Genomic DNA, 11,981 nt, shown 5'->3' on the forward strand with positions numbered 1-11,981 from the left:
TGTTTGCCCGTGTAATCCGTACTCATGTCTAGCAAGCCTAGAGCGGGAATTAAATGTACCGTCTGGCTTGGAATGTCCAAGGTTACTCGTATATTGGCGGGTACGTAATGTGTATTATTAAACTTCTAAATTTAATAAAATTTGGGCAGTAGTCTTTGTTACATGTATAATTAATGAAAGTTGCTGCTCACAGGGTGCATAATATTCGCATATAGCAGACTGAGTATCATCCCTAATGTCCCTTACCACATGGCATGAAAAGCCTGATTTGCGTTATTGTCGCCAACATGCCATTTCATATAGTATGAATGTCAGTAATATTACATTTAAACATTTTTAGTATTCCAGAATTCTGAAACTCAGTTGTAAACTCTATTTCCTATTATCGTATCACCCAAATTACTGCACTATGTGTACAGGAACATGCAACCAGTGTGTTGTAATCCTTGGACGAAGAGGACAGTTTGGTATCGGTTTGGTATTGTGTTGGCAGTCTTGTTACATCCGTAACATTTATGAAATATAAACTTTTCGTGATTCAGCCTGAAATTTACATATAAGTTCATAACGCATGATATATATATATCTATTGGTAATCAATTTACAGACGGATTTGGAATCAAGATTGTTATACTTTACATACATCATGGCATGGGTCGGTTTCCGAGGTTCTAAGTAGTCCGTTTTGCTGGGTCCGACCGGTCGGTCCGACTGTGAAATGATAGTATGGCGGGTAGTTGGAAAGTTGCTGGAATAATTACTGTCCTTTTGGTCATTTTTACAGTACATGCACAGATTTCAAAATTAAACGTTCCTAGAGTCCTTCTACCGTTATTCAAAGAGTTCTGTACGAAGTTTACTTTGGAGGTGTCTGACACAGGATGTTACAAATGGTGAGTGGCCGATGGTTGCAAGGTTATATGTGATAAATTAATTCGTTATTTGATGTATTTAGGTATTGAATGTATGTGTTAGTAACAGGAGTTTCTTCAACGACTGAAAGTGATGCTGATGCCGTGTTTGCCATTTTAGCTATGGTCACAACTTTTCTTCAGCTAGCTTGCGGATTGGAATAATTCATAAGATTTGAGGTTTTCACAGCGGTGACTATGAAGAATGCCGTCTTCTGGGATGTAGCGCCGTGTAGGTATTGTGTTAACCGGCCTTTCGGAGGAACGTATTGCCTTTATCTTCAGGGTAGAAAAATCCGCAAGCTAGGAACCAGTGTGCAGTCTGCAGCCACCTGCTCACGCTGGTTCCTCGCTCGCAGATTTTTGTAACCTGAAGATGGAGGCGATACTTTTCACGGAAACATCGGTTCACACAAGATCTACACAGCGCTACATCCCAGAAGACAGCATTCTGGAACAGTATAGTTTGTAGGATTTCGAGTTCTCACAACAGTGGTTATTAAGAGTTCTGTCATTTGGGATGTAACACCATGTAGTTCATCGAATGTCAACAGCGTTTGTTAGGAATATGTTGCCTCCATTTTCAGGGTCGAAGAATAAGACATGCACTAAACAGGTTGAAGCAGGTTACATCCTTATTAAGTTTCCCATCTGTTTTCTCCCTTCACCTGTTCCATCTAAAATTTGAATGTATCTTCCATGTATCGTACATGCCCTCCCTTTCAAGTCATGTTTTACAGTTTTTCAAATATGTGTATCCCCTCTTTTCAGGAGCACTTCCCGTATTGACCTGATTCGGCTAATACCACCTGAGAATGAGGACTTTGGTAGTGATTGTTCAAGTAGTGTTATTGTCTCTGCTATTTCAAAAGAAAGGAAACGGAACACAGCAATTGTGTTTGCAGAAGATAAACGTTCTGGACTTATTTTGAGATGTGATGTGATTGTTGATGTCATCAGTTCCCTTAATCTTGTTACAACCACAAGGGAATTGTATATGGAAGAAGCACCAGAAGCTTTTGAAGTCAGAGCTTATGATGATCAAGGTACTGTGGAAACCATAGATACCAACTTCAGTGATTCTTTGAAGCACAACATTCTTCTAAATAACATTTAACAATTTAGTTCCTACTTCACAGAATATGCACTATGTCTATTACAAAGACAAACTGGTTAATTTGTTCAGGGAAATAATCACTGTTTTTTTTTCTGAGAATTATTTTAAATGCGTAAATACAGTGTGTGGGTGAAGTGCAGAGCTTCTTAATGTTCCAGTAATCGGTGTGTTGTTTAGGATTGAGGTGCTGTAGGGGAGCATAGCAGAGTGTATCTGCCTCATTTGGAACATTTTGAATTTTATGTCTTTGACCAGGAAAGTGTGGCTCTTGGCCTATGGTAGTGGCTTTTAATGTTCATTTCTGGTACAAAAATGCACCACAAGTTGAGACAATGATGGAAATAAGCTTGGTTAATTTAAGCCATCTCCAGGCTTTTATTGTCTATAATCTTCGCCTGTTAAAAATGTATGCATATGGAAACTTGAAGGGAAGAGACCAAGGCTTAGGTGGGATGGTGTGGATGCAGTAAATTTGACTTTTGATGGAGAACGGAGGCAGGATCTTCTTAATGCTGTAATGTAACTCATGGTTCTGTGGAAGGTGGGGAATTTCTCATGTAGATGAGAGACTGTTAGCCTCTAAAGAACAACACTTTTGTGGAGGCCATTAGTTCGTTCATTATTCAGTTGTGTTTGATTTCAGGCAATGAGTTCTCAACCCTTGAAGGAGTGGAGTTTCAGTGGAGTCTTAGTAACTGGAATGCCCATCAAGAGAGCAGCACCAACAGTGACTGTAATGTTCTCCAACTCATTACATTTAGGGATTCCACATATGAGACCCCACCCACAGTAAAAGTGTTTGATGACATTGGGAAGCATGGTCACATTGTCCTGTTGGAAGGAATGAAGACAGGTGCTGCCAAGGTCAGTAGTGCCCCCCCCCCCACTCATGGTATTGTTGACATTTTTTATATACAGGTAGTGTTATAGCTCAGGCAGTGACTCATAAGTTTCTCACTGTATGGACCCAGATTCATTATCAGGGAATCCATCTTGGATTTGTGATGGACAGAATTGCACTGTGGCAGTGTTTTCTATTAGCACTTCAGTTTTCCCCTGCTAATTACCATTGTATTGAGGTTCTGTATTTGTCTATCATCTCTGACTGGTACAGCAGGTCTATATGAGGTTACAGCACTGAGGGGCTCTGACTCACCCTGCTCGGCAACTAAAATATATATATATATAAAGAATGCTGTCTTCTGGTATGTGGCACCATGTAGATCTTTTGTGAGCTGAAATTTCAGGGAATGTATCACCTCCATCTTCAGGGTAGAAAAATTATTGCGTGAGGAACCAGCATGAGCAGGTGGCTAGCAGACTGAGCCACCAGTTGAAAACACCCAGCTATATAAGAAGGGAGGGAGGGAGAGTGGGTCACATGGGAAATCAAGAGGAGAAGGGTAGGGTCAGTAGAGATCAGGTAGGAAGACCAGGTGAGCAGGTAGCATAGAGCGGGCCAGAGGAGGTAAAAGAAAACTGTTGGGGGTGGGGAAAAGACCAGGGCTACTGAACAAGCATCGACCCAGCAGCCCTGGGGCTAGAACTGTCGAGCATGCATTGACCTGCATAGCCGTGTAGACCTGTTGTCATGTTCAGGAGGTTTCTTGAGGGAGCAAATGAGATGATTATTTGCTGAGACAAAATCAGAGAGCTTAGTTTGTATATGAAACATGGTGTCTGTCCCTAGGGGAAGAACATTGGGTGCTGAGGAGAATATTTGGACCTGAAAGAAAGAAAGTAACAGGAAGATTGGGTAAATTACATAATGAGGAGCTTCACAATTTGTACTTCTCACCAGATATTGTTAGAGTGATCAAGGAGAATGTGACAAGGAGGGTATGCATTATGCATGTCAGAGATTGATAAATGCATGCAAACTTTTGGTCAGAAAGCCTAAAGAGAATAGATAACTTGGAAGGTGCAGGTATAGACAGCAGCATGTTACTAACAGGGACCTTAAAAGTATAGGTTGTGAGGACTTCCCATCACATTTTAAAAGACCATGATTTTAACATTCACTGTTTCAGGTATCAGTCCGACTGCCCCATGCCGAGTACCAGCATGTCCCTGCCATTGATATGCAGCTCATGGTGGTAGCCAACCTCATTATCGATCCAGCTGACATCTATCTGCTAAAAGGAGATTCAGTGCAGTATCGTATTCTGCAAGTAAGTTCTGTGTTTGGAAGAACATAGTTTATGAACTGAGAAGTTTGAGGCATTCCTTATGAGTAAAGTTGTATAAAGGCCCTGCATAGATGTGTCTATGTATTCACACATCCGCAACTGTCTCAGAATGAATTTTGATAAGATTTTTTTAAATTCAGAATGCTTGTTAAAAATAGAACCCTAAAATTATATTACAAGAAGCCCCCAATAACCCTGATTAACTGGGGAGGAAGGTCATCTGAATTAAGTGATAATCCTGACTAATGAAGTAAAAAAATAGCCCTGAAAGATAAAAACAAAACTTAAGACACAAATAAATGGAAAATTTAAAGATATAAATAGTGCTAATTAAAATAAATAAAAAAATGTCTTGTAGAGCCTTTACTGAAACACTATAAAAAGACAATACATTTATTTGCCAGTAGAAGGCTCTGAAGTTTTACTTCTTTTTGAATGAAACAATGCAGATTTGCAGAAACTGTCAAGTTTTGTTTGAACAGACAAGTGATTCATCTGCCTTCTTAAATGTCATGCATCTTTTAAAGTATGTACTAACCTGTGAACAGCATTTTTTGTTTTGCTATTATGATCAGGATTATCTGACGTCTGGATCAACCGTAACCAGATTAGTGAGGGTTTACTATACTGCAATGCTTTGTCTTGTAAGGTCTGGGATTTCTGTTTTTAATCCTGCAAAGCACAGTGGTAACCATATACACCCATGTGCTTTTACATTCAGAAAACTCCACGTTTTGTCTAGATGGTGTAGTTTTGTGTTTCATGTGATTCTAGACTAAATAGCATTAAGCAGTGTTTGCACTGGAGGTGTTGTATGCTTTCTGTGCAGTGATAACTGAATTTGTAATGTTATTTAGATGAACTTCATTCTTCAAATCATTACAGGTGAGAAGGTAAATTTGGTTCTGTTCCTAATTGCCATGACAGGAACATGTGTTCTAGATTTGAAGTATGTGGTAAGGCACTTCCCAGTACCCTGTCAGTAGGAAGTTTTGTGGGTCCTAGAGGTATTGTATTGCAACTTTCCATACCCGGAACTGAACTGAATTTTTACATTTGCTGTCACAAAGGTGCACCATGGGCGTCTGGAGGAGATAGTGCTGCCCTCACAGCAGTACTTTCTAGAACTGCAGGACAGTACTGTTGCTGCGATAAATGAGCACACGTCTGTTGTGATGGCACTGATGGAAGGGAAGACAAGGGTGCTGCTGCACGATCGTAATGTAGATGAGAAGGAGGCAGGAATTCGTCTCCCGAGTGCCACACTCACTGTCTGTGACCCACACTACCTCACCTTAGCTATCCTGCCCCACCGGAATTGGGCTCTTATGATTGATGAACACTATGAAATTGTGGTGGAAATATATGACAGGTAAGGAAGGTTACAACCCTGTCATCTTATGATTTGCCAGTGTTAAATGACTTTTAAATACATCTAGAAGAAGCATTGCTCTGGTCTCTTGTTCTAAGAAATTGTAACCAATCCCCCATCTCTTAGTTCAGTACGTGATTATTAGTCCTATAAGCAGGCGTGCGTTAAGCATAGTTAATTAAGTGTCACATATGATGACAGTTGTGTGCTATCAGCTGTGTCATAATTACAGTTACATCTTTTCATCGCTTGAAATTTTTACAATGACAACTTTTTGCCCCTATGTCATTGGTGATATAATTGGATGGCATACCAAAACACAGTTTCATTTAGTCATCATTTCCTTGAAGTGTGACAGCAAATTGTTGCATAGCAAAATTTCTTTGCTGTAAAACAAAGCTGTTCCTCCAAGTAAATTTTGCACACCACCTTACATTGCCCTTTAACTTCTGGCACCCCTTGAATTTAATCATGGGCCACTAAGCTGACCTTCTGTTCTGTGTATGAATTTGTGCAAATGATGATATTCATATAGAATTGGCATGATTTGCTTTGGATGTTTGCCTCAGGCAACATTGTGTTTTCTTTTTGATTTGTATCTTCTGTATCTTCTTCACCGTAATCCTAAAGCATGAATCATATTGGCAGCGTCCAGTACTTGTGACACATTCCCTTTCATGCCAGTACCTCTTTGTTGACATGATTTGCTATTTTACTGGGATGGGCACATGCATAGAACAGAACCTTACAATGTAAATCTCAGTATTATTACTTTTATTTCCTAACTGGGTATTTCTGGCAGCCTCATGGTAGCATGTGGCTTCTGACCTTGAAATATACTTCCAGATCTCTCTCTCTCTCTCTTATTTTCTTGTCTGTTACTCTCATGGCATAAAAATGTGAATATTGGCGAAAAAATGGTAGTCATGTAAGCGTAGTCGTACGTATGTATAGTGTCATGTATTTGGGGGTGTGAAGGGCTTATAGATGGGTTTTTGGATTGGATGATTGGATTAATTGCACCCTTATGCAACTTGTTACTACACTGCAGAAATCACTGTATGCCGCACTATGTCTTCTCCTCTCTGTCATCTTCGACTACCATCTCCAGAGACTCCCTCAATTCCAATTCTAGCTGCCTGAGATTCTTGTTTTGTATATAGCATTGGGGTGAACCCACAGGAAACACCATTTCCATAATTATCCCAACAAGTCTTCTATTGTTGCTTGTATAGTCATTGTCGCGTGAATGTGTTTACTGAGCCGTTGCCTAACAATGGACATCTGCTCTGGCTCCATTATTCCGGCTTCCAGGCATCATGTCACACACACACACACATATGTGTACAATATGTAGGCATATGTGTGTGTGTGTGTGCGTGTGAGAGAGAGAGTGAGACTCAAATTCATGTTTTGAAACTCCTAAAAGTGCATAGTAAAAGCAGTTATTACAAAATTCAAGACTAAAATATAAATGTTGACATCAAGATTGAGATTTTTTTTTTATCCATTCGAGACTTAGGCATGCCTTCTGTCTACTAGACTACATTGTCTCACATCCCAGAGGGAAATGGTCTTGGATTTTCCTAGTTTCCCTATGACTTTTGAAGCCAGTCCTTTGTGAGTTGACAGTTTGCAGTTGTCATTGAGACCATATCAGACTTCATTCTTTGTAGCAGCCAGATCAAGTGACATAGACAGAAATGTTCTTATTCCAGTGATGACCACAAGTTCCACATTGGGGATGGAGTCCAGGTCTCAGCCTCAATCCCAAAGGAGTACTTTCATGTTGAGTACAGCACAGACAACAACACGCACCATTATGGCTGGCCAGAGAAAGTAGGCACAGCACAGGTGAATGCCACTTTGGAAGGAGTAAGAAATTCATTTGGGATTCTGAATCCAACTCCAAGGATCTCTACAGTTGCTGCCATGTTGATCTACAATCCAGTTTCTGTTCACCCATCTCTAGTCACATTGCCTTGGGATCCTATCATACAGCCTAAGTATGTAAAGGTATTTTCATGCGAGCTCTAAATTGCCTGGTGCTGTAGGAACAAGTATTCATTAACATCACAACAAATTTCTATTTGACCTTACTCTGTTGAGTTCAGTCCTACAGTATAGACTTCAGGGATATGATTGCATGTAATCTATATGATAGGTAGCAGTGTTGTGCAAGAACCTCTTTCCACCCTGGCTTTTTGCATCCAGTGGCCAGTTTGAATGGTTGGGGAAGAGATAATTTAGTAATGTCTGTTATAGTGACCTGTATCATTTTATTTTACAGACATGAAGTGTCTTTAAATGCTTCTGGTGGTGATGGGAGCTTCGTTTGGAGCAGCTACAACACATCAATTGCTGTGGTGACACAGACTGGCATTGTGAAAACACAAGCACCGGGTCATACAGAGATTTCTGCTGCGATGACTCGCAACCATCACAATCGAGCAGTGGCCAGTGTTTATGTCTTACCAGCTAGCCACCTGCAGATAGTGGAGTATATGCTAGAAGCTGAAATCGGATCCCTGATACATCTGCATGTGGCTATGTTTGCAGATCGGCCTGATGGGCCACACCCTGCTAATACCAGGATTCCTTTCACTCACTGCAGTGACCTTCCTCTCACAGTCAAAACCTGGAATGATAATTTTCGGAACTCATCCTTAAAAACTACACCTGTTGGCATCGCGTGCACCACAGTTGCAGTTGTTGGCCATGCTGTGGGAACTTCAAAAGTGTCTGTATCCTACAGTTTCAGGGAACACACCATGACAGACAGCACTGTCATTGGTGCTTACAGACCACTCACAGTCACATATCCTCCATCAGGAGAAACTGTTTTGGCAATTGGAACCTCAAGAGAAGTAATGTTTTTGGGAGGTCCACGTCCATGGGTTATCCAATCCTCCGAACACATCCATCAAATAAATATCGAGGGAGGCGAAGAGGTTATTGAAATAACAGAGTTAAACGAAAGGACTGCTGACTACCCTGATGTTTATATATACAGAGTTCTGTGCAGAAAGCTAGGTGAGGTGGACGTGACATTGCATGTCACAAATAAGCCATCAATAGGGCATAGCAAAAGATCGATGTCCATGGCCACCCTCAAGGTTCGATGTGCTGAGCCACGTTATGTCAGTTTGACCTCTGCACTCAAGGTGCCTGACAGCTCTTCCTGCCCCTTGAATCTGAATTCAGAGAAAATTGTGATTCAGAACTACAAGCAGGTGGAGCTGCTCGTGATAGTGAAGGATGAACATGGCCATGTGTTCGATAATGTAACAAGTCTGTACTTTGATTGGAAGCTGTCTGACACCTTGCTCGGAACAATACAGGAGAAAGGGACGATAATTGCAGAGGATTTGCAGGAGAAAGATATTACTGTGCCACACAGATATTATCAAGTGCTGAAACCAAAAGCAAGAACTGGGGTCTTGGAGATCACAGTTGCAATTGTGGCATATCAGACACACATGCTGTCTCTCATGGACATTGTACCTGAAGATCCACCTTTCAGGATTATCAGCGACAGGGGTCATGTTTTTACACCAGAAATTGCTGCTGCTTTGAGTCTGATACTTGTGAATGACACCATCATAACCCCAAATCGCACATCAGTTTTCAATCATCCTCAGAACACTGTGAATCTTCAGGTGAGCCAGGGTTCAGGCTACTATGAATTTGTGCTCAGCTCTGAAGAAATAGCAGATGTTAACTATTTGGAAAATACAAGAGTTCTGGAAGTGATTCCAAAACTTGATGGCTTGCTGAAGCTTGCTCTTGTTGATCTGTGTCTGGTGTCCAAACCTGCCATTGCTGAGATCCAAGTTCTTGGTGTTGGCAGCATCAGTGTGGAAGTTCCTGAGAGAGTAGAGCGAGGACAGAGTGTTTCTGCTATAGTTCGCCTGTATGATGCCGTGGACAACCTACTTCCTATTCCAGCCACAGAATTCTTGGACTTGAGACCTGTACCAGACTCTGGGATCATCAGCATGAAATTGCAGCAGCAAGACAGAAAGGTGCCGTTGGCCTTGGGGGAGATACGGTATACAGTGACAGGACTGGAACTTGGCGAAACAGGTTTGAAGTTTGTAAGTGGTAGAGGAAAGAGGGAGATCCAGAGTCAGCGTGTTTTTATTCAAGTGTTTCCACCTTTGCGGCTGTTCCCACGCAACATGACATTGATTGTGGGGTCCAAATTTCAGATCACGAGTCGTGGTGGGCCTCAGCCAGATGCGTATGTTGAATACAGTATTGCCTCTGCTGGTGTAGTGAGTGTAAGTGCTTCAGGAGTTGTGACAGGAGATAAACTGGGTGCTTCAGTGATTACTGGTAAAGCTGTGGGTATGAACAAGGCCACTGGACAGAGGGTTGTATATTCCCAAGATTCGATTGATGTGAATGTGATTCAGTTGCAAGGAATTAAGATTCATACACCTTTAACAAGATTGAAGACTGGTACCACTATGCCGGTATGGGCACAAGGCATTCCTAATATGTTATCTCCAATAATCATTGGCTCCATGGAGCCATCCCTAAAATTTTCTTGGAGTGTGACAACAAGGGAGGTTGGTGTGGTGCGGCATGTATTTGAAGATTTTGGCCTTGTTATTGCAGAGGAAGATATGGTGTCAATGCGGTTTACTGCTGTGTCTCCTGGTCGCACCTTTCTTCAAATGGACGTATATTTCCCTCCAGAGATGGGTGGCAGGGTGGATGTGCCGCACTTTCGTGACTCCTTGGAGATCGAAGTGTTTGAGGAGCTGCTGCTGATACGCCCACCCTATCCTCTGACTCAGCAGTCTCCAGTCCTTGTCTTGGCTCCAAACTCAGAAGTGCAATTGAAAACAAACCGAGATGGTTTTGCCAAGAAAGTTGTGTACAGTTTAGGAGGAAGACTTTTGCCAGTGGGGCACAGTTCTGCTGGCAATGAAACTGTGAGTAAGGCACTGGCAGATACCAACCAGTTCTTGACAGTGGAAGCAACAGGCCTTGTGAGGTCACACAATCAACTGGGAAGGTCTGTGATTATGGTGGTAGCAACTGAAGACTTTGGCATCAAACAGGTGCTCAGTGTCAGTGTGGAGGTGAGTTTTTTGAATGCCCTGGATTTTAATAGTACTAGTTGAACCCTGAATCCACTGGTCTCTCCTTAAAGCATGGACTTGATATGAATCATACATGGGCATAATTTTATTCATTCCGGTCTGTCACACTAGTTAAATATTGTAGAATGATTAATGACAACTCTGTCCAGTGTGACTTAATTATATCTTTACATTAAATAGCCTTACATGTTTCGGTCATCTTCAGAAGGCACAACACGTCGAAGAATCTACTATTACATAAGTCATAGTACATCAAATGGAGTCAAAGTTTTATATGAAAATTTAAGTAAAATATAGTTGAGTTACAAATTATTAAAATTTAAAATCTTAAGCCACTAAGGGTCATGTCCTCATGCCTCTTATGTTGATGGGAGATTTGGGGTCCATGCTCTGTTGTTTTCCCCTTTTCTCTAATTGGTTAAGAAACTGTTGATGAGCTGCTTCTCCTTTTGCTGTGTATTGTGCCTCAACACAGCGAAAGGATAATAGTTTCCTCAGCATATTGTGCCTTCTGAAGGTGGTCATAACTTGACTGAAACATGTAAGGACATTTAATATAAATATATAATTGAGTCACACTGGACAGCATTGTCATCCTGCATAGGCTGTTCTTCAAATAAAATCTGAAGGAATGTTACGCTCATGTTTATCACTTGGACAGAGGTGTCCAGAACAGCAAGGACTAATAGAGAGACCCTCTGTTTTTCTATATAATTGCCAGACCAGCTGAGACATACTCCACATGTCTGATTCCAGCAGTTGAGAAAGAAGGACTCAGTGTTTGCACCCACCAGCACCCTTTGGTTGTTGCCTGATCATTATGTGAGAAGTGTCTTCCTGCTTCTGGGGTGACCCATGGGTGTGGGGATCGTTGGACCCAAGGTCCAGACAAAGTGGTGGATGGGCAAGACATTCCTGGCAATCTGTGGAGAAATTGTTATTGCCAGTTCTCTTTCAGTTCCTAGATCACAGGAGAGCAGAGAATGCATTCTGACGCTGAACAACATTGTGCCACATGAAGGGAGCACTGAGGCCTAATTGCTTCTGCACAGGACACATTTTGTGTCCATGGGACATTATGGCTGAGTCACTCAAGAAGTTATGTGGAGGAACTGAAAGTTTGCCCATTATTTTTTGTTCTCATAGACTCCATCCAGTGTGATTGATAAATGTTTTTCTTTCTCTCCATTTTAATCTTTCATCTTTGACATGTTTTGGTCTGAGAGACCATCCTCAGAAGGACATATCAATACAAGCAGAAACTACTATTACAATGTG

At 41.4% G+C, this 11,981-nt stretch overlaps 1 protein-coding gene across 1 annotated transcript; it reads left to right on the forward strand.

Annotated features, from left to right (window-relative positions):
* Positions 1–487: 487 nt before the first annotated feature.
* On the forward strand, positions 488–10,686 carry LOC111875774 (nuclear pore membrane glycoprotein 210; the record flags this gene model as incomplete). The annotated part of the gene is given in 7 exon segments (XM_033750202.1): positions 488–893; positions 1,683–1,957; positions 2,672–2,892; positions 4,059–4,199; positions 5,288–5,589; positions 7,308–7,595; positions 7,880–10,686. Coding segments are annotated over 7 exon segments (4,201 nt in total), but the record flags the coding sequence as incomplete, so codon positions are not given.
* Positions 10,687–11,981: the final 1,295 nt, after the last annotated feature.

The sequence above is a fragment of the Cryptotermes secundus genome, unplaced genomic scaffold (assembly GCF_002891405.2).
Source record: "Cryptotermes secundus unplaced genomic scaffold, Csec_1.0 scaffold752, whole genome shotgun sequence".
Taxonomy (NCBI): domain Eukaryota; kingdom Metazoa; phylum Arthropoda; class Insecta; order Blattodea; family Kalotermitidae; genus Cryptotermes; species Cryptotermes secundus.